The 23,858-nt window shown below is 40.2% G+C and overlaps 1 protein-coding gene across 5 annotated transcripts in view; it reads right to left on the reverse strand.

Moving 5' to 3' along the window:
* The window catches only part of MPPED2 (metallophosphoesterase domain containing 2), a 176,874-nt gene that overhangs the window by 125,161 nt on the left and 27,855 nt on the right, over positions 1-23,858 (reverse strand). For all 5 annotated transcript variants that reach the window (XR_006714152.1, XM_045484842.1, XM_045484844.1 and 2 more), the window contains exon 3: positions 2,946-3,127. Coding sequence is in view for 4 of the 5 variants with exons in the window: in XM_045484842.1 (XP_045340798.1) it covers positions 2,946-3,127 (182 nt within the window). In the remaining variant the exon portion in view is untranslated. The remainder of the gene's footprint in view (positions 1-2,945; positions 3,128-23,858) is intronic.

Genomic DNA, 23,858 nt, shown 5'->3' on the forward strand with positions numbered 1-23,858 from the left:
GGTTGACTAGCCAAGTGAACCTGAGTGGATTTCTTAACCTCTCTGGGCTTATCTATTAAGTGATGTTGGGTAAGATAACCCACCTTAGCCTCAGGTTCCCCATCTGCAAAATGGGATAACATTTACAACCTTATAGGGATGGCATGAGGACAGAAGGAATGCTTGGCCTTGTAGTAGAAACAGATTAGCCTGCTGAAGAATAAGGGAAGCTGGTGGGATGATCAGATGGTTTCCAATCATTGAGGTAGTGTCGAGCAGAAAGTTTGGAAATGAATTAGAGGTTCACTGAACTTGAAGGGCCTGCCAAGATCTGTAAGGACTCATGCCAGTGAAAGTTGGATGCCTTATTATGACAAAAGCCCTAGACTGATGTAACCCTTGCCTCCACTCTGCTAGGTCATCTGGCAGCAGTTGCTAGCAGCACTTTTTTCAGGTGAAAGGCTTCCATTGAGCCAAGTGGTAGAGTGTAATTTCACATCATCTCTCATTCTTCAGCACCATAAGGCAGCAAGGGTAACTGAGCTATTCTGGGCCTTCCCTGTGAGATCCCAACTTTATCCATAGCCCATGGGCTCCCTTTGGCCTCATGTTCTGAAGGCTTTTCTGAGACATCTTCCTTCTGCCTCACGAAATCAGAGGCGACATGGGAAGACAAGGAACTGACCGTGCAAATGGACCTCAGCATTTTATTTCCTTATCATTTTATTTCCTTAGTTACGGCACATTTTCATTTACAGAGTACTTTCCCTTATAAAATCTCCCAGTGTTTACTTCTAATCTACTAAATAACTCCTCTGACCTCTTCTTGTTTTTACCCTTTAAATATCTGTTGATGGTCCATTCACCACATTCCCCATTCAGTTATTAATGGCCCACAAAAACTTACTAGCAGCAATCATTTACTGATTAATCTGCACAACAATCCAGAAAGACAGGTAGTATTAATCCTTAGTTCTGCAGAGGGAAACCAAGGGGAAAAGAGAGGTTAACTCAGTTGCCCAAGGTCAGTGGCTAAACAAGATTATAACCAGGATCTATCCCGTCTTGTATCTCTGTAAACACTTCCCACAGAGCTATTCCCTTTCTTTCCAATCAACATGGTCAAGGCAGCTAGATCATTCCTGTGTTTCAGTTTCACAGAACAGTTTTGAACTGTCAAGATTCAACCTCAAGTAATTTTGCCTGCTAACAGTTCATAAATAAAAGTTGTTAAAATTAAGAGATAACAGTACTTGAAAGCCAATTTTACAAAAGCAAAAGATGAGTGAAAAGATCTGGATTATAGACCCAGCTCTGCCACAAGGAGACTCTGAGAGTCCCATAACTTCTCTGTATCTCTGAGTTATCTATAAAAATGAGAGTATGCTGAATGTTATTTAAGGTACCCTGCTGTTTGAGATGACGCAATAACTACTAAAAGAGCACGAAATATAAAGCTCCAATATCCAGCGCTGCCGAGATCATGGTGAGGTATATCCATTCATTGCTAATGAAGTACAGAGCTACAATCCCCTTGGAAAGCAAGACGTCAACATACAGCAAAAACCATGAAGAATTTCATGTCCTTTTACTTGGTAATTTAACTCCTACAGTGTTTTACCCTAAGAAATAAATCAATAGAAGCCAAAAGACATATACAAGCGAAAATGCAAATTTCAGTGCCAGCAATCAGAGGAAAAATTACCAATTTCAATATTCATTTTTAGAGGGATGTCTCATTAAATAAAAGCACAGAACCATATTAATGTCATGTTGCTATTTAAAAGGATGGACATGAAAATTATGCAAAGTCATTGAAAATCATGTCAATACTATTAAATGAAAATAGCCAGAAGTAAAGGAGCAGGTATGTACTCTGATGTCAACTACATAAAATGTGGATAGATGTGCAAGGTCACGGGAAAACTCAAAATAGTTATGTCAGTAGTTAGGCTTATTTTTTCGAAATATTTTAAGTGTTTTTAATGAATGTTGTTTTTCCATTAACAAATACATTTTATCATTTCATCAATTATTTAAAATTTTCTCAACCCCTGCCTTAATTTAGCTTGATGGAAAATGAATTTTAAACTTTCTGCCTAAATCTCCTGAGTAATTTTTATTGGCTGACGTATTATTCATGACATTATTCTTCCAGAGTGATTTCTGCTCTTTACTATATAATTCTTTAGTGTCTTCAGAGATTCTAAAATCTCAGAACCCCTGCCTTCTTTCCCTCACCTAAGAGGATTCTTTAAAAGATGTGTCATCTAATCTAGCTATGAATAACTCCATGATTGCCTTGCAATGCTAATATTTGGCAACTGCCTGACCCAGGAGCCAATATTTTTCCATAACCTCGACCTGCGGGTGCCCATACAGGAGCCACTAAGTTGCCATTATCCTTTTCTCGGTGTATATAGGATTTCAAGTTTGGGGAGCTTTACAGCAGGACAGCTTATCTTTTCAGGAGTTTTAGGACACCCTCTAGTTCCCTTGGGAAAGTTGCTCCCAAGCAGTACTGGACCCTCCCTTCATATAAGGACTTTCACATCCTCCTTCATTTCTTAGAAATGCTCTCTTACTAGTAGGTCATCTGTACATCTTTGCTCATAATATCTGGGAAAGATTGCAGAGCCAATGAATTAAAAATATGATTCTAGGTCTCATGTGTGCCAATGAATGCCCTCATTAAAGCAGCATGAGTGAGATGAGATGGGTTTCAAAGCTTTCCGTCCCTTTGCCCCAGAGCCGCTGAGGCCAGGCACTGAAAGGATGCACAGTAAAATTAAATATCTAAAAATTCATCTTTAATTAACAGAATTGGATTAAAGCTAGACACCACCGCATATCATACGAGAAATGGCTGAGCTGGCTTCCAAGTGCTCTAATTCAATTAGGACGCAGTGAGTGACACTCGGACGGGAAAGGTTAATTGGGGGCGCCAGAACGCAATCATTCCTTACCTAACCAGTCATTAAACTTCTTAACCTCTGAGGGCAGTCCCAGCTCGGTGAAATCGCCTGTGTGGAGAAGGATGTCCCCATAAGGCATCTGGATACCATCTGTTCTGGAGTGTGTGTCTGAGATGCAGACAAACCGCGTGTGGCCCGCTGGTTTTGGAGTGTCATATGGGATGGGGTCGACCCTAAAGTAGACATAACAGATCCCATAACAGTTAAATATATTAGAACCCTTGTAATTGTCATTGCACATACATATCGATTGTTATCCGTGAACACGCCCAGACAAACTGATGCAAAGGCAGAAGGGCCCGTTGTAACAAGGGAGACTTTGGGGTGCAAAGGAGAAAGCATCACTCATCTACAACTCCACTGAGCAAATTCAAAAAGGCTTACTTACCTGGTAGGAGAATTAAAAGGAAAGGATATCTTACATGTAGGATCAGAAATAACCCAGGAAACTGGCAGAGTGATGAATGGTGAAGTTTAGGGATATTGAACCCCAACTGGGGAAGCAAAATTATGCTATTTTCTCTCATCATGCTCCAATTCATCCCACTCCTCATTAAGAAATGGATAACTACATTTATTCCTTCTTAAACATGCATAACTTAAGCAATGAACTAATTTAGGGAGAACACTCAGCACATGCTTTGCCAACTGAGATGTGGAAAGATCTAGATAGTGCTTATATTTAATTTCCTTTCCACAACCATTCAACACCTGTATCTTCTTGTTTTTGCTAAGCGATTCACAAATCAAACCGTGGGGAGAGAAGGTGATGTCAAAAATGGCAGGACTGAAAAGAAAAACATCGACTGTTGAAAGAACTTTGTCAAGCTCCTTCTTTACCACCATGAATTATCTGCAGTCCCAGTGATACCTTAGATCACTTGCAAGACTCCCAATGCCTTGGGCAAAGATTCTATTCAGTACAAATAGTAAGCCTTTTAATGGGTGTGTATAGATCTACATATACATTAATATATGTATAGTTTTAGAGACCTAAGCACTGTGAAATTACACTAGGGCATAAGAATCAAAAGGCAAAATGATCAACCCGAAGCAAAGAAAATGAAACAGAACAGTCTCATTTAATTGAGTGTAACAAAGTGTGCTAAATAAACTTGGTAAAAGAAATGCAAATCTGGCTCTTCAAGCATACAGTTTTAATTATTTAAGGGGTTTGTAGCAGAGTTAAGGATGCTTTAACTATATTAACTCTACACTGACAGCTTCCTTTAATTTCTCTGTAGGAATGTACACTTATTTTGGATTATGGGTGAAAAGAAGCAGTTATAAAGGCAAAGAGAAGGTCACAAGAGAGGCAAATATGCAATGCGGAGATTAGAGTGTGAAACATTAAATAAGGAACAATATTTCATGTCACAGCCCCGCCCATGATCGTTAACATGCAGCAGGGAACACGCTGAAAGCTCAACACAAGATTCCCTATATGTGTTGCCTCTACAGGCTTTGTTTAATTTTTCTTTCTTTTTTCCCCTTTTTTAAAAGAAATGATCTGGTTTAACAATGGCAATTTTAGTGAGGAGAATAAAGACATCAATACACAACCTGGACAGTCTTGGTGGCGTTTCTTTAATAGTTAATCTTTTAACATAATTTTCTCTTTGTCACAGAAGAAGGAAAAGAAGGAAGAAAAAAAGCAAGAAGAGAGAAGGGGGTGGGGGATTGTGAACTGGTTAATGCAGCGGGTCTAATTGGAAACCCAAAAAGAAAGTTTAACTTCTGCAAAAAATTAATGAATTTTTCCTGTAAAGGTTAGAAATTAATAATGCTATTACCATAGAGAATATTCACTAATCCACTGAGATCTCATGAGTAACCCGGAAACCCTTCTGATGATATGCAGTGTTGACTTTTTTTATATATATAAAAACGTTTGGTGTCTTCCCTTCCATTACACAGACTCTATTACACTCAGTCTGAGCGGTTCCAGTCTCATCAATATCTCCTGTCTTCTACAAGTAGTTTCCCTGGAGAATGTATGCCTGTTCTCTGAAGCAGAATGCAAGTGAAAAGTTAAAGTGATAGGTAATACTCTCTTCCCACGTCAAGCGTTAAGATCCTCACTGGAACGGGACCGCGCACATTTCAACATTTGGATGAAAATTAAATAAATATCAGCCACTGGGCTTGTAAATATATGAATAAATTCAAATATATATATATGTGTGTGTGTGTGTGTGTGTGTGTATACACACACACACACACACACACACACACACACACACGTATCTACATAAATACATCTTTATTTTCCAGTTCTCATCCTAAGGCTAACCTATAGACACAGTCCCTATTTCTTCTTTTCCATAACTCAGCTAAGCTACAGGTACAACTACTACATCAAAATCCTTTACTAATCCATCAGAATTTATCAGACAGACATACCTTATAGTTATCATTTTCAATTTACTAAACAGAAAGTAGTACAGATATAACCCCCTCACTGTGAGCAGGCCCCTATTCTATGACTTCTTCTCAGTGTTAAGAAGCAAATCAACACATGGTACATAATCTGTTTCCCATCTTAGTTCTATATTAGGCAATAACTTTCTTCTGAGCCTAGTGATTGGACCACCTGTCAATTTCTAAGTGGCTTCCACTTCCTTCCCCACCTTCCCACCTCCTCCAGAGAAACATCCAAATGTCCAATAGAATTGACAAGAAAGGGAAAAGGGGGAAAATGTGTCTTCCTAGCTTTGAGCTGAAATAAAATGAATCAGAAGTACATAGGAAGGCGCAGAGAAGGCTCACCCGTCAATATCACCAATTTGATATCACCAAAGAGAATTAGGTAGACGTTGAAGACAGTTATGGAGGATTGATTCAAGGGAGAGGCTTGGGGAAGGGGGAGGTATAAAGAAGCAAATGCAAAATTTATATACATCCTCTGACCCAGAGACACTGATGTCCTTTGTTACCCACAGGATTCCAAACAAGGCAAGAGATGGTTTCAGGAGACAAGACAGCACAGCATGTCAGAGCCATGCTGAAAGATAACATGACAACTATCACCTGGGGGGGGGGGGGGTCATAGGAAGGAAGACATTTCCACTCAAAGACATTCTGAGTTGAAAATAAGATGTCTAGTAGAGTAGGCAAGTTGCAGCAGATATAATTAAAGTTGAGACAACCCTCGGGACACTACTATTTCCAAATTGGGCATTTGGTAAATGCTTTGAAAATAAAAGTCAAGGCCATCAAATATTTTCACTATAAAAGTATATCTAAGGGAGACCATGACTACCATTAGAAGATCTACCTGTTCACATGGTGTGAAGACCCTCAGACTGCATTTTCCCTCTTAGTTAACTTTTACTGCTTACTGTTTATGCTGCTGACTTCTCAAATGATTGAACATTTCCCCTAAGGCATCATGTCAAGTAGCCTAGCACATGAGTATCTTACCAAGGCAATCTAACCCCCAGAGCCAGATTCAAATATCACAGTGAGACTTGCACGTACATTTGAGTGCACCCCGGGGGAAAACAAGAGGACATGGGAAGATGAGAAGAAAACACAGCATCGCAAAATCCCAGAGCCAGACAAAACCTTAGCGGGCATTGGGTTCAATGCTGTATACGAAGCTTGAATTCCTTCTACACCATCTGCCCTGCCTAACTGACACAAGTTTTCTTCCCAAGGTTTTCAGAGAAGGAGAGCTCCTGGGTTGCCTCCTCTCCCCCCAGGACCCCTATTCTTGTTTTTCGATACTTCTACTTGGCGAAAAAGTTTCTCATCCAGGGTCTGCACCTCTGCAAGCGCACAAAAAGCTGAGCCCGGTCCTAAGAGACTTGGCCCAGAGCCTGAAAACTAACAATGTTGGCTGAGTTCTTCGCTCCTGGCGAGTCATTTCATTCTTTGGGGCTTCATTTTTTTTTTCTTCCCTCATCTGTAAAATGGGAATAATAACAGCCTAATCTGCTGTGTTGCTGTGAGGATATAAATTGTCAAGTACCGGGTCTGGCACATAGCACATGTTCAGGAAGTAAAGAAGGAGAATGACACGAGTGAAGCATGCTTGACTGTCTGGCTTTGAATCTCACTACAGATTTATGAATGGCGTGACACCAAACAAGGGGCTAAACTCCTGTCTCGGTTTCCTCCCCAACAAAAGTTATAAAAATAGCACCTGTCCCAGAGGATTGCTGTGAGGGTAAAGAGGCATCATGTACTCAAAGCATTCAGAATAGTCTGACACACAGCAGACACTCAGTAAGTGGGTACGGTTTTGTGTTTTTGTTTTTTATGAAGTACTAATATTTTTGCTACTATTCGTAGCAGCAGCATCTTTTAGCTTCTCTGGCCTCCATGTCTTCTGTTACAAGGAGGGAACAGCTACTACACAGGAACTTCCTGAGCTAAAGGAGATCACATACACAACACCTGGCACATACCCCACAGTCAATAAACACATTTATTTCCTTCCTGTTACTTTCTTCTTTAATCTCAGTCTTCTGCGTTTGAAATACCAGGGAATAAGGGCGCCTGGGTGGCTCAGTCGGTTGAGCATCCAACTCTGGATTTTGGCTAAGTTCATGATCCTGGGTTGTAGGATCAGGCCGTGCATCAGGCTCCATGCTGAAAGCTGATCTTGGAGGTTGCCTGAGATTCTCTCGCTCTCTTCCTCTGCCCTTCCCCCTCCCCTCTCTATAAAATGAAATAATAAATAAAATAAAATAAAATAAAATAAAATACCAGAGAATAAGAATCCAGTCCCCTTTTCCCTTTGATGGTTCCTCAAATATTTGAGGACAAGTATCATAACTCCCTAATATCTTCTCTACTCTAACTGAGGAGCCCTGGTTTCTCCAATGTTCCCTTGTGTGATAAGATTTCTGGTACCTTCAGAGTCCTACTGGCCTCCTCCTCAGTAGGATCTGATTGATCTGAGCTCCTCCCTGTGCAGTGACCGAATTCGTGGGCCTGTGAATTCATGGGCCAGTGAGCTGTGTATCAAAGATCTGTGTCGTTAGTGGCGATGGAGAGACAACACTGCTGGGCACACTGGTGGTCGTTCTGAGAGGAGGTATCGTCAAAACGTTTTCTAATTCAGTCTCCAACTTTTGTGCCAGGCCTCACTTGTTCTTGAAGCTTGACTGTCAAATGTTTATATATCTCATTGCATATTCAAACAAATAAACCATTCTCATTTAGTTAGTCTTGACACATTACAGTTTTTTGCCCATAAAAATGTGGTAATATTACTGCTTCCACTATGGGATACTTTTCCGACAATATCTGTTATTTTTCCCAATAACAAATTCGTACAGTGTTGTAAGCTCCATTGATAGATCTTCATAAAAGCTGTTATCATGTCATTTGTTATGACATGAATTTCTTCTTTAGACCATGTGTGCAGTAAAAGCCTTATGTACACAATTAGCCTATAATTCAGTGTGAGAATAGAATATTACCCTTACAAAGCATTTTAACGGGAATCAAATGTATTTACCATCCCCATATTCCACTTGAAGATGTTGTTTATGCATTCCACTGACTCGATCTTTAAAGTTTTCCAATGGGATACTAAAGCTTTCATTTTTTGCCCAGAAAATTCAGGTGGCAGGAAAGCTAAAGTTATATGTGAGACGTTACACCATCCACCCTGATACACTTTAGCCAACACTAAAGATATGCAAAACTGCCAGCAAAACAATGAAATCTAAATACCAGGTGTAGGGGCACCGAGGTGGCTCAGTTGGTTAAGTGTCCGACTTCGGCTTAGGTCTTGATCTCCCGTTCATGAGTTCGAACCCCACAGCGGGCTCTGGGCTGACAGCTCAGAGCCTGGAGCCTGCCTCCGATTCTGTATCTCCCTCTCTCTCTCTGCCCCTCCCTGCTCACATTCTGTCTCTCTCTCTAAAATAAAATAAACATTCAAAATAAGTCAATAAATACCAAGTGTAAGTTATTAGAATCACAAAATTTTATATTGGAAAAGACTTTGGAGATTGTCCAATCCACTGTTACACTTCTTTGAATATCTTCTTCATGGTCTGCCTTACTCATGTATGCCCCCACTTAGTTTCTATGATGCATTTTACCCTTCATATACATTTTTTTAAAGTACTGCCCTAAACAATATCATTTATGAACTCATAACTTAGATATTCTGGTTTTATTTTCCAACTACACATTAAAACAAATAGAGAACTACTACAATTTAAAGGTTTGTCCACTCTAAACAACTAGAACTGAGATTTCTTAAGTTCCAGTTTCTCTTTCCATTCACTTAATTGTGGAAGCTTAGAGAGACGCTGGCATTTGGAGAATAAAAAAAGATAAAAATTACAAAATCCTAGCAAATCACCTAAACTCTGGTACCATTAAGATCCAGAGAGTCTGGGGGCACCTGGGTGGCTCACTCAATTAAGCACACACTTCAGTTCAGGTCATGATCTCATGGTAGGTGAGTTTGAGCCCCACTTTGTGTGAACTCGAGCTCCACTCCGGGCTCCTCACTCTCTCTCTTTCTCTCTCTGCACCTCCTAGGATTCTTTCTCTCTCTCTCTCTACCCCTTGCTCACTCAGGCTCACTCTCTGTCTCTCAAAAGTAAATACATAAATAAATAATATACATATATACATATCTAGAGAGTCTGCTCAAAATTATTAGAATTCACTATTGAAACCATCCAAGTTTTAGTGCCATGTATATTGACCCCTGAATTCTCATGTTAACTTATCCAGTCAAACTGAATCTCTTAAAAGCTCAAAAAAAAAAAAAAAAAAAATCTGCCTATTGCACTACATTGGGGAAAGCTTGATTTTTTTTTAAATACTGATAGAAATTAAAAGTATTCCTCATTCTCAGGTACATCAAGTCACATGAGCAAACTGATTGTCAATGTTTCCTAACACAGGTCTCTTTAAACAGACTACTTTAGCTGACAGATAAGTCTCATTTTTTGTGGGGCTTTTTTGTTTGTTTGTTTTTAAAAAGCCCTGTGTGTGGAGTCTGGGAGCTCCTGCACTTCTACCCATTGGTCATCACTTAGTCATGTGACCCTGGGCAAGTCACTTCTCTTGTAGCCTCTTCCTCAAGTGTGAAAAGAGGGGCAAGACCCAATGACCACCACCACCACCACAACTCCCCCCCCCCCACCCACATGATTAGCTGCAAGGTTTGTACGCCACTATTTAAGGCTTCAGAAGTAATTCAATCTCTTAAGTAGCTTAAGCATGTCCTTTCTCTCTGCAATTTTCTTCTCTGCTTTCCCAGACAATGCAAAGATAAACACAGTCCAGACCCATCCAAATATAATCCGAATTAGCGGGGCTTTATATGGAAAGAGAAGCGAAACCACAATGTAGGACTGCAGACGGGGCTTCCCGGGATATCTAGTGTAAAAGAGAACAAAGCCAGAATTCCTGTTACCACAACAAAACAAAAATTAAGGGGTATGTGATTTAACTGAGTTGCGTCAGAAATGGGGCTGTTCTCATTTCTCTGAAACTATGAGCTGGTGAAATTCTCCTAGTTTAGCCATCATGCCCGGGAACAGTAACGGTGCTGAAACACAGTAAGTAAGCATAACAGAACCAGATGTATAAATATATTCACATTTGTAGCAAGGGCACTGCTTTCCTTTAACTGCTGAACTGCTGTATCAACACTGTTCTATCACCGACTAATTATAGCTAACAAAGCCCACTGCACAAAGTATGTCTCGTCTATTTTTTCCTGGTACAGAAGTACAGTGCCGACATTCAATGAATATTAAGTGGAAACGATTTAATTCTTTGAGCACTGCATCTGATATGAATTCATGGTCTTTCTACCAGTGCCATTCTAGGTGTTTTCATGCCCATCAGGCCAGCAATGGTCTGAGCCACTGACGCCTCTTGGCTGGCATATTGTTGGGTCGTAAATATCTCACTGGAGATGTACTATCTAGAGTTAAATGTTTCCCTCTCCCCTAACCTACCAACCAAGTTAATCGGCTTACAGTTCTGGGTAGTGGCCTTGCATCTGAGAAAAGAAGGCACGTGACACTGAACTGAGCGTCCGTTATTTCACACATTCAGTCAGGCATTTGGTGAACAACCATTTCTCAGGCATCTACCTGTGTGCCAGGTAGCATGATAGGTTCGGGAACAACAAAGAAGCAAGAAGAATGGCTTCTTCAAGGATTCTGCAGTTGGTCCCTCCATTCATCTATTCACCAAACGCTTATTGGCATGCCTGGTTTCTGTTCATTGAGTCATTTCACAACATTTAAACAGGTGACTTTCACAACAGTGTGCAAGGTGTTATAATCAAGGCTGCATGAGGTGCTGTGGAGTAAAGGAGAAAATGATTGGCACTGCTTGTGGGCTAGGATGAAGGACAGGGCATTACAGTGGGCAAAGGACACACGGTAGTATGTCAATCTCAAATGCCCGGGACAATCCATCTTCGGCTCAGAAAGAAGCAGAAGAGTGGCCTGAAGCTGGAACTTGAATTGGGATTACAACAAGCATAGACTTAGAAAGTCAGGCAGAAAGGAAGGGCTGTCCAGGCAACAGGAGGAACAGTGTGGAAGTACTCAGCATGAGTAGGGATCTCAGAGTAAAGAGAGGTGGCTGGAATAGTCACCGGGACAGTGAGCAGTGGAAGGTTTGAAAGGCTTTGGGCTTGGAAGCCAGATCACGGACAGAAAGACAGGTGGTGGGGCCTGAACCAGCCCTGAAGGCCATGGAAAACATCCTCCTCCCTCACCCACTGAGAGGTGCAGGGGGCCACAAAGAAAGCAGGCTTTTAGGAAAACTGAGGCTCTGTGCAGGATGTGAGAGGACGTGGGGGCAGGGGAATGGAAAGATGGAAAGATAGAAAGGAGAGGGTATGAAACAATAGCAGTAGAAATCTGACGATGATATTAAAATGGAAGCCATCATGAGCATACTGCAAATGAGGGTCAGAGAAGTCGCCACAAATGAACCACAATCTGCTACACTATTAAGTCTCCTGTGGTTCCATCCTGTCCACACTTTTATCATTGATCTGGTGCTATGGACTGAATTTTGTGTCCTCCCCTAAAATTCATATGTTGAATCCCTAATCCCTGATGTGGTAGTACTAGGTATATGGAGCATCTGGGAGACAATTAGGTCATGAATCGGACTAGTGGCCTCATAAAAAGAGATAGAAGAAAGATGACGTCTCTCTCAGCCATGTGAGGACAGCGCAAGAGTGTAGCCATCTACAAGCCATCTACAATGCCTTTCACATGACTGTTTTCATTTAATCCTTGTGGCAGGTAGGCCCCATCTTTCTCCCATTTTACAAAGAGGAAACTGAGACTCAGAAAGATGAAGCAATTTGGCAAAGGCACAGGGCCAGTAGGTGGCTCCGCCCCAAGCAGACTGCTCAGTGTCTCTGTCCTTCTGCCATCCTCCCAGCTACACAACCTTCTCTTACAGAACACAACACACCCAGATGTAAGAGCAGATTGTCCTACAATGGAGCACACAGATTATTTTTTAATCAATAATTACAATCACAACTTCCAGAACAAAATGTGGGTCATTTTCAAATACTGGTCTGAAAACACTTCATCTGACCCAGTCCAGGAGAAAGAACCTTAAGGGACATCGAAAACACATGCATTTAATTTTTTAAATGTTGGAGGAGATACTCCTGAGGAGGTGTTGGGTTTAATTGACTAAACAAGATCTTTTTAATTAAAACTCTGCGAAAGAAAAACAAATTCTACTGTCTTTCTCTACCTTTCCAACTCCGGAAAGCCAAGCTGTAAAGATGTAAAGCAAGGCTTAACATCTCACAAGTGGTTGTTAATGGATTCATTGTTTAGTTAATTGTGCTGAACAGAAGTGCAGGTAGCTTCATATCTGCATGGATAATAGGTCTTCTTTAAAGTGTGTGGCCAGTTCAGTTGGGTTTTAATGATCTGTGATTTTTTTCTTTCCCAACTTTGGGTTGGGTTGATTGATTGATTTTCAAAAAATCAGTCATGCCTAAGGCAAAAAGGCCATTTTTGCTACATTTGGGGCATCTTGTTAGTACGTTTCAAAACAGATGCTTGTTTGTAAGGCTACTTAACACGATGCCAACATTTAACAACCTTTCAAAGTTAATCCAATACAATAATTTTCATACTCAATACATACTACTCTAGGGCTTGTTTCGTAATAAAATGAACTATTTTACCTTACATCTTTATCCCTTTCTGAAATAGCTAGTCCATAATTCAACCATAAAAATTACATAGTTCCCACACAGCAGAAGAACCCAAGGAGAACCTTTTCCCCTTCTGGGCATGAATACTTACTACCTTGGTAGAGTACGTTATAGTTCACATTTCCCCATGATTATCACAAGGTTGGTGTATACAAGGTACAGATCAGGTGGGTGACTTGACCATGATCACCCAGCTAGTATCTGGCTGAAAAGACAATCAAATCTATGTCTGACTGTAATTCCAGTGGTCACTTTACTTTGAATAATAACAAAGGGAAATACCCTCATCGAGTTGTAACTTCTAATTACCACTGGCCAAACTCTGCCCAGATTTCTCTGTTGAATGATGCTGGCAAGGTCTACCAACAGGTAGGACTAGAGATTATTCCTCCACCCCAAGCTTTTGAATGAGCCATTTTATTCATTTAGTCCACAGGTCGGCAAGCTACAGTCCATTTGCAAAATAAAGTCCAATGCATGTTTCTATAAAGAAAGTTTTACTGTAACTCAGCTACATTCATTTGCTTAAATATTATCTATGGCCACTTTCATGCTACAACAGCAGAGTTTCATAATTGTGACACATGCCATATGGCTTGCGGAGTCTCAAATATTTATGATCTGGAACTTTACAGATAGAAGTTTGCCCACTCCTGATTCTGTCACTGAACAAACGTTAGTAAGCAACAACTATATGTTACACACTACATTACTAATATCTAATATTTAGCAGTATCTATTATATGCCAGAGGCTTTCCCTATATTTCTATATTACTTCCTATATTATTACATTCAATTCTCTCAAGACCTCTGCATAATGTATATGTGTGCATGTGTATACACACATGCATGTGCTTTTCTTGCATACTCCAAATTTTACTAAAGATCCCACATTAAGCTTGGGACTCTCGATTTGGAACCTGTCTAAATCATGAGCCCTTTGCTATGCAATACTGCTTCTCAGAGGTGACTTTGGAATGAGCGTCCTTCCAGTGAAATGCCGAAGCCCCTAGGCATTATCTGATCCCACAGGGAGAAATGCCTTAGCCTTTGGGCTATTTTATAACTTCCTAACTTGCAGATAAATGAAAGCAATGCAAATAACTCTTATCTACAGATGCAAATAAGTTCTGCCCAGTGGAAGTTCAATCGACTCCCCCTCTAGTTTTGAATCCATTTGTAAATTCATGTCAACGTTCTTTTATTCCATACAAATTTGTGGTTCTCCTGTGAACCTGTTACAACAAATTTCTTGGTACCCTCATTTATTAGTGAGTTGAATCAAAATTTTAATGTGTTCATTTTATATCTGTATGAATCAGGGTTTTGAGAAATTATCCTTTAACAGGGGTTATGAAGATGCCATTTTTACCATCTTGAATCTCACAGTTTTGTTTGGATTACATACCAAACTGTAATCAGTATGACCATAAATTTTATATACCTAAAAAGGGATGGGAGGAGGGAGAATAAGAGAGAACACAGAGATTAAGAGGTCACTTCAAGGGTCGTTTATGTTACGGAAAGCATCAGCAAGACTTAGATTTGGACCACGGTTCTGCCTGTGCTTAGCTTTACTAAGCATATTACTGACCTCCTATAAACCTCAGTAATCTCATCTGTAACCTGGGAATGATGCTGATTAAATAGCTATTGCTTATAAAGGGACTGGCACATATTAAGTGCTCAATAAGTGTTAACCACCATTATTGAGATTCTTCTCTGAGAAATATTGAAGAAATTAGTTCTATTTAGAGATGGGAAGGTCTTCACAAAGCGGGTATATTTGATCCGGGTCTTGAAGGGATAGTAGGAGTTCACCAAGCAGAAAGCTAGAGTAATGTCATTTGACATAAAAGGGACAGTGTTTTTTTTTTTTGTTTTTTTTTTTTTTTTTTAAACTGAAAGGTATGAGGGTGGGGAAGGTAAGTGAGACTGCCAAATTTACAAGAAGGCAATTACCAGGTAGACACTAAATTTATAAGGTGACCTGAATTCTCCTAAAGTTGTTAAAGCTGCTACCTCCCTACTTCACAGTTGTGTACAGACAGCTAAAGCCAGGTAGGAATGCAATATGAAGATACCAATTTTCACAAAATCCAGAGACCAAATCATCATGACTACAGGTATGACTACTCACAGGTTCAAGGACCCATGAGGAACAAGGGTATAAGATCGCATTTTATAGAGGACAACTTTGTAACAGCTTTCATTCAGCACAAACTCTCCCCCTCTCTTTTTTCTCTCTCTGTCTCCCTTTCTCTCTCTCATTCTGTCTTTTATATACCCGTAAAAATAACACACAAATCCAATTACACTCTGTTCTTACCTTGGCCAGACCCTGTTTCTTTCCGTGCCTTATTCTATGTCATTTCTACATGAAATCACCCTGTTTTATCAAATCGGGGACTTTCCTGGATACTTTGGATGAGAATAAATTGCAAATTAATTCCCAGTTCTGAGTCAATATTTGCTAAAAGTTTACTAGAAAGTCTTCATCCACCATGTTTGCATAATTCTGTTTGCTCCTTTTCAGTCCTGCATACACCCATTTGAATGAGGAACTGTAAAGGGCCTGTTGTTATCTGACCTGCACACTCTGCAAAGGGCCCACAGGTCTGCTAAGACTCAGGCATGTCAGCTATCTCTTTCTGCTAGAGCAATGATGGGTAAGATGAAAAGGAGGTTAGAAATACTTTAGGTTTGGGCAGGAAAATAACTTCCTCAAAAAGCCTTTTCCTTTAAAAAAAAAATACCACAAAAATGTTACAGGTACTCCCTGCGTCCTACTATCAGATATCATCCCGCCCCCAGTCTCCAGAGGTTTTGCTGTGTGATTGTTTCAAGCTCTCTTCTTCGTGAAGAGGTGAACACGTGACCACTGCCATCCATAAAGGCTGAAGTGAGTGTACTTAGCTAAAGGGCATTGCAATAATTTTTCTCTTCCACGTGAGAAAGTTAGCCTTGAAAATTCTCTGGCTCAGTGCCTGTTTTTAAATCATCTTTTAGGGAGGGGTGGCCAAGGGGACACGTTAAGTTTGAACCAGTCTCCTTCTCACTCCCAAATCAACAGCTCTTTAAAATAACAATAATAATGATAATGAAAATAGTAAGACGGTAGCCCCTATCAAGCCTTCAGATTTGCTTTCAAGGCAGAAGACAATGCTGAAGACCGAATATTTTAATAGGGAATGCCTCCAAATACTCATTGCAGGAAAGCAGTCCCGGCAGATGGATTAAACTTGATTAGCATAGGGGCTGGCGCTGTTCTGCACAGACAACATGATTTCTATTGGAATCTAGGATGAATGGGAGCCTGAGAAAGTCACTGAAAAGATATGTAACCCCCAACTACAAATCAACTTCTGATTCCAAAGAAATTACAGTGTCTTTCCCCAACCCAGGCTGTAGCATGTCGCTGTGTGAGGAAACATGGTGAGAATCATGAACCCATTTCAATAAATGCAGCAGCAGGGCTAGACTATCATTTCTTTTTGTCCTGACTCTTAAATGTTTGTTTGCTACAGGACCCATGGTTGGGCAGTATTCCCACTATGACCTTGCAGAGGGATGGGAGAATACCCAGGAATTCTTTAAAAAAAATTTTTAACATTTTATTTATTTTTGAGAGAGACACCATGCGTGAGCAAGCTGGGGAGGGGCAGAGAGAGAGGGCAACACAGGATTAGAAGCAGGCTCCAGGCTCTGACCTTGAGCCTGTCCAGGCACAGAGCCTGACGTGGGGCATGAACCCACGAACCGTGAGATCATGACATGAGCTGAAGCTGGACGCTCAACCAACTGAGCCACCTAGGCGCCCCAGAAAATAGCCAGGAATTCTGATGTGAGTTTGCCAAAGCAAAACCTTGCTGAGCAATGGTGGCACTTTAGCATACAAATAATTTTTATAAGCACTTGTCCTGAAGGGAGGGAGAAGTTCACACACACCTACACTTGATGCTTCCATAGCTTGCCAGGCTGAAGAAATGGGTTTCTGAGTGAAAAGGGAAACCTCAGCCAGGCCTTCCAGGAAGTTCCCTAAAGACCAAAGATACAGCCTTCACTTGAGAAAACATGCAATAAAGACCTCCCACAATTTCCAGTTTAGAGCTGGTCCCTTCTTGGTGAGAGGGCACAAATCAGGGTAATCTAGCTGCTGGGGGTCTGGGTTCAAGCTTTTTTTCATCGACTGAATACAACTCAATTCATTCTCTCTAAATCGAATTCCTCTGGGAAAGTTCCAGTTACAACTCAAACTTAAGTTCATTACTTTGCCCCTTCTGCCCACGGTTCCCTTCATCTTTAACTTGCACATTGGTACATCCCTTCATACTTTTCCAAAAGACTGGTTCATACATAATCTGGCTTCCTCCTCATTTTGTAGGTAGAAATTTCAGTGTCATTACTCCCATTAAGTCTGAGATCCAGAAGGGTTAAGTGACTTGCTCATGACCAGTGACAGCAGCAGGAACGGATCTAGGCTCCACGCTTCCCAACTCTCAATAATGTAAAGAATGGCAACTCTCTTTGACCCAGTGAGTGCTATTTTACCATGCCTCAGTCACTGTGCCAGGCAAACAGTTTATGGAAATTACCTCCTCTATTCCTTCCTATAAGGTGGTACTATTAATCCCATTTTACAGATGAGAAGTACTGGGTTTCTGAGGTTAAATAATTTCCCCAAGGTCAGAGATACCATAAATGGGGAAGCCTCAATTACAAGGGGAGTCTATCTGATTCTTGGTTTATTGACTTACACTGCCTGTCTCCCAGGCCAATACCTCCTTCTATGCAAATCTAATGTTAAGTTGAAAAAATACAAGTGTTCTCCATACCTGAAAATTTTAAACATTAGGCATGACTTTGAAACACCTAATAAGCTTTTGAAATTCTAGTTTTATCCACTTTGATACTGTCCAACAGGAAACCCTAAAAACTACTAATTGCTATTTTTTATCAGGTATTTTTACTGGTCCAAATAGCCTTTGTTTCTCTATCTTAGTTCAGTTAAAGGAAAACCAGATGGTTCAATATACATTCCTCGATGAAATTTACTAGAATCCCCAAAATACTTTATGAGCCGAATACGTTGTTGAGACAGACCACGTGGATTCAAATCCCAAATATGTAATATACACGCTGAGAACTCGTCCGGAATATGGTGTTACTGAGCCTCATGCTTTAGTTTTCTCACGTTTACACGAGGGGTACAGATACCTCAGAAAGATGTTCTGAGGAAGTAATGGGAATGCACTGAACATGGTTTTTAAGGATCAATGATTACGATAATTATCATTGTTTTGTCGTTACGTCTGTCTCTGCAAAATTTCTCAGGACTGGCCTAATTTCAGTAGGTTGACAAAACCTGAATACTCTCCTTAATGAAGTGCTCCAAATACAGCTGTCTTCTAGAGAGATGATAAATCGCCCTGTACCCTAACTGGGAAAGAACACATACCCTTTTGTAATTCATAATTCAACTCGTCTCTTAAAATTAGCATTTGCCTCTTACTGTTAAAACTGTCAAGTCTTCTAGATCACCTCAGTACTTGCGTCAAATAGGTGTGATTTTACACAAAGCAACGTGTTAATTCAGTCAAGTAAGGGTCACCTGAGAAACCAAAATCACAAAGGAAAAGTGAATTTCCCTGAACACGAAAGTGAGTTTCCCCCAAATATAAGAAATGATTACCATGAAAAAAAAAAAAAAAAGCTTTTAGTCTCCTAATTATAAAATATATACTTGCTATAAAGTTACAGATAACTAACATTAGTAAAATTAAGAATATGTGTATAAAGAGCAAAGAAAGATGAACCCATATTCATCCAGCCAGAGTTAGCTACTAGTAACATTTTGGGATCTTTCCGTTTTGTCTTTTCACTATGCGTTTCTAAAATATAATTGGGATCATTCTGCATTCAAAATGTTATATTATGGGAATTTTTTGCTCCACTTAAACCATTATAATGTCAGCATTTTCGGTGCTACTGCAGACTCTTTATAAACGTTTCCACTGGCTGCAGGATATTTCCCGGTTTAGTTTTGTTACAATGTTCTTAACCGCTTCCCCTTGCTGAACTCCTCCAGAAGGCTTTTAAGCTGTTAAGCCCAGACAAGATCTCGAGACACACAGCACTAACAACGGGGCCTGCCTGTGGTCCTGAACAGGGCCAGTTTGGGAACCAGCTACGTAACTTCTCACCGTATGTGAGAAGCACCATGGGTCCTACTCTTCAAATACCAATAGGAATTCAGTGATGCGTAAACCCCAAATGCCAGTAGTTCTGGGCAACAATTACAGCAACTCCTCTAAGATAAATAAAATAGGGTTCTCCACAGTCCTGGCCACCCACAGTGAGCGCAAACATCTCCCACCTTTGCAGCGTGTCCTCCAATGCAAACAAAGGGCACAGGTGACAGTATCTGCTTTTCTCCTCTTCCCTTAAATGGTTTATTTCCAAAAATCATGTTCCATCACCACTTAACACCATTTGCTACCAACTGCACCATGAAACCTACTTTTTAAAGTAATGTACCATGTTCATTATATTTTCTTTCAGGGGAAAAAAAAAGAGGCAGAAGGACTGGGGTTATGCAGGAAAAAAAGCCGACATAAATCTTGTAGATCTCGGTTATAGTCACGGAATGTAACAAGTCATAAAACACAGTTATCAATGCTCACACTACCTTCATGCCCATGCACGACCATCATATTAAGATTCAAAATTCAGTGCTATCCCTTTCGATTCAGGAACCTGTGAGTTACATTTACATTTCCCACAGTTAAAACAAATAAACAAACAAGGCTTTTTAAGTATTTAAAGGTATGCATAGAGAAGGCAGCAGTTATGAACCTCTAAGCACGGTAGCTGGAATTTTGAAAATCTTCATTGTTTGTTAAAAATAGATTGAGAAACAGGGAAGAAATTACTTCAAGCTGAAAGTCGGGATGGCCTCATGGAAAGGCACGGACTTTGTCACAAGGAAATCTGGGCTAGTATTCAGATTCAAGCCTCATGAAGGAGAGCTAATTAGCCACTTGAAAGATTAAATATGGCATCTACAACTCCAAGGACCATCTCTGGCACAAGTCAGGTATGTCTTACATTGTAAGGACTTAGGTATTGTTGACAAGTCCCTACTGTAAGAAGGAGGAAGCTATCAGGTGGTCAGATTGCACTGACGATTTCAGTGTAAATAATCATAAACATAAGGTCAAGGACCTTATAAAATTGAAGACTGCTGCTACTTTTTCCTTAACTTTATGAAGCAAACTAAGAACAAGGAAGAAAGAGCACATCCTAGACTTCTGGTCTAGGCTGTCTTGTGGCAGCTTGACCTTAGGACAATTTGTGAATTTCCCAACAACCACAGTGCAGGGTTCCCAGTTCCCATGTCTGTTCTCTGCCCAGAGCAATGGCAGCTTCATGGCTACCACTCAGCTAAATGCAAGACCAGGCCTCTGAACCGACCCTGACCAACCCTGACCATCGACAGCATTCAGAAAATCCTAATCCATGCCTCAAGCAGCTCACGGATGAGCCATTCTGACACCTTGCTCTCTTATGCCCCTCACTTTAGTTTCTAGTAAATGGGCTTCTGTCTCCTTCCTGTTACTAAGCTTTTATAACCTCCCACATTTCCAGGGACTACAATCAATTTGCCTTTTCACTGTTCCTTTAAAACTAGGCTCCTATTTTTAAAGTTCTGCCCCCAAACTTTAGAATATCCACTAGAGGTCTACCACATGCTGCCATATGGTCTTTGGGTTAGCATATCCCCCCACATTTGCCGGCACTTAGGCCTGACACCATGTGCTGGCCTCCCCGACACAAGTTCACAGGTATATAGACCCAAACAGCCACATGAGCTCTAGTCCTTTTAAGAACCTATAGCTTACACCAACCCTAAATGCAGACAGTCTCTCGGACTCCACAGCGGTGTGCTGGGCTGGACAATCAGGACTCCTCCACCATATCCTACATGCCATTGTGTACAACAGCAGAACCATCATCACCTATTTAACTCAGCCCAGAGGACACACTGTTCTCACTCAACTGCAAATTATTTTTTCAATGTTGGATTTTTCTTCTTCCTCTCTATAGAAACCACCTCAGCCCAGGTCCTCTGAATTGGTCATTCAGCCATAACTCACATCACTTGGGACGCTGGTCACTCCAAACACCACCATAATGCTGTCACTCTCTTGCTTTAGGGGTATCAAAAGATACACTGATAACACAGATTTTTAGCACCAGAAATAGTTTGGGGGAACCTATTTTACATCTTGCAGAAAAGAAAATGGGCTCAGATATTGAAAAAGTTATCCAATACCAAAGCATGAGTCAACAGCAATTCTGAAATTAGAAGCTCCCAGACCTAGAGCCTCTCAGGTCATGGACATATTCTTCAATGAATATGTCTAGAACTAGTAAAAAGAAGAGATTCTTGACATGCTTCTATGGAACCTGAAATTCTTTATTCCAGCAAATAAAGGGCCCAGTCTCCACATAATTATTTCATACTACCATATTAATGTGTTCTTTGGGAAAGTCTCGTTCTGCCATAAGCCCCCCCTGCCTCAAGGTACCTCAAAGTAGAGAAAAAAATATCCTTCTTAACCTTTTACATTCAGTTTTGGGTATTTAGCTGAATGGGTTAACGGTCTTGAGTGTTCCCTCTGGAATTTCATGACCTGTGAGTGTGATGTTTCTGTCACTCTCTCTTGCATTCTCATCTAATCCCAGTGGCCTTGGAAAGTCCAGGAACCAATATATGGAATTCTGAGTAACTTCAGCCTAAACACGTAGAATGCTTGAAATCCAAGAATCACTGGAAATCATCCGCTCTAACTAGTATTTGTTCCATCTTACAGATGAGGGAACTGAGGCCTACACCATTTTATTCTCAACTGAATAAGCTTTTCTCCATTGATCCCTCAGCCTCCAAATAATGAATTCCTCCATATTTGTGTTTCTAAGTAAAAAAGTCATCCTAGGTCATGCTTCTCTCTACAGAGCCTCAACTAGGGGAACTATTCCAAAAATATGTTTGTGGATCTGGATTGTATTTACTTCATGCTCTTCATGACTTCGGCCAGTTCCACATGATTTTATCACGAGCATTGTTTTGGGAAAGAAAATAAAGCAGTCAAAATCCAAATTCTTAATTCATAGGTCTGACACTATCTCTTTGACACATGACCCATAAACTCAGGCAAATATACATTTCACTGACCAACTGTAAAACCTAGGTCACCCTAGGAGGCCTCTTTCAACCTTAGTTTTCTTACCTGCAAAATGGGGATAACATCACTTACTCCTGAGGGAGACGGCAAGAATTATATAAGATAATATACTCAGGCAGTCAGCACTCAGCTGGGTATAGAGTAAGCACTCAATAGTTGGCAGCCATTATTTTATGATTATTATTACCTGCGTGGATGTTGCCTTGTTCTATCTGGCTTGCCTTTTTTTAACTGGTTTCCTTGGTCTAACTTAGGCTGTACATGCTACAGTCCAGAAGATCTAAGATGCCTTAAATGAGAGAGAAAAGGGGAACCTCAAAAGCAGGTTTAACCAAAGTGAGACAATAAAGTGAGGAAAAAGCCAATAGAATGGGAAAAAAAAGTAATCAAAACAATAGGGTTAGTTTTATACTCTAGGCTATGACAAATTTTGTATCGAGGCTGATTCACATCATCAGTGGGCATTACACTGAACCATTTTCTCCATAATAAATTGATAAGATTATCACTTTAATTTATTAAATAGTCCCAGACTCAGGCAAGTTTGCTTGCCTAGAACATAGCAGAAGTTCAATAAATATTTGAATTAGTGAATGAATGAGAGAATGACCATGCCAAATAAGCAAATACCTATCAAAACTCTGATACAGTTTTATATTTGCTCTTTTGTTTATTTGGCTAAGTAAGGTTTAGAATATTTCTATCTTAACTAGAGGTATCAATCCAAATTTTTTATTAGAGAAAGTGTACGATTTTGTATAATCAAAATAAAAGAATTCAAATATATTTTTGGAAATTGATGTGTATTTTCACTTATTCTTGACTCCTGATAGCTTAAAAGCAGCTGTTATGTCAAGTCGAAGTATTAGCTTTTACAATGGTATAATAAACAGAGCTATAATTCATGCTCATTTGGAAACATTCTTCCCTAGTTATTGGGAGATTTAAAACACATAGATAGCTAGATAATCTATTACTGTTAGTCTCCTTTAAAAAATTTTAAATGAATGGCAACTTATTAAGTAACCAATCGGTAAACGTCTCTAATCTGCCATCTTGGTCACTTAAAGAACAAAATGTGCAATTATTTCAGTTTCTAAGCTGAGAGACCATATTTCCCATGCACATAGGATCATTTGGATCAACTATTGGATCACCTTTCCAGTAGTCAGTCCAATACCTTCATGGACAAGTAGAAAGTTGCTATAGCAACTACGTGTAAGAGAACTCTTTGTGACAATGACCATAATGGGTTCAACCAAAGAAGACATGTAGCCTCATGAGTCTAAAGAGTTCTGTGGCCAGCATGGGAAAAGCAAAGGTAAGAACCCACTAGTGAATTTTATTCGTTGGGAGTGTTGAACTGGCACTAGAAGGTGCCAGGAAGGTATGAATACAAGTCTGATGAAGACGATTTCTGTAGCTGGAATATATAGAGAACTCTTTCCATATATGCT

This window comes from Leopardus geoffroyi, chromosome D1, assembly GCF_018350155.1.
Source record: "Leopardus geoffroyi isolate Oge1 chromosome D1, O.geoffroyi_Oge1_pat1.0, whole genome shotgun sequence".
Taxonomy (NCBI): domain Eukaryota; kingdom Metazoa; phylum Chordata; class Mammalia; order Carnivora; family Felidae; genus Leopardus; species Leopardus geoffroyi.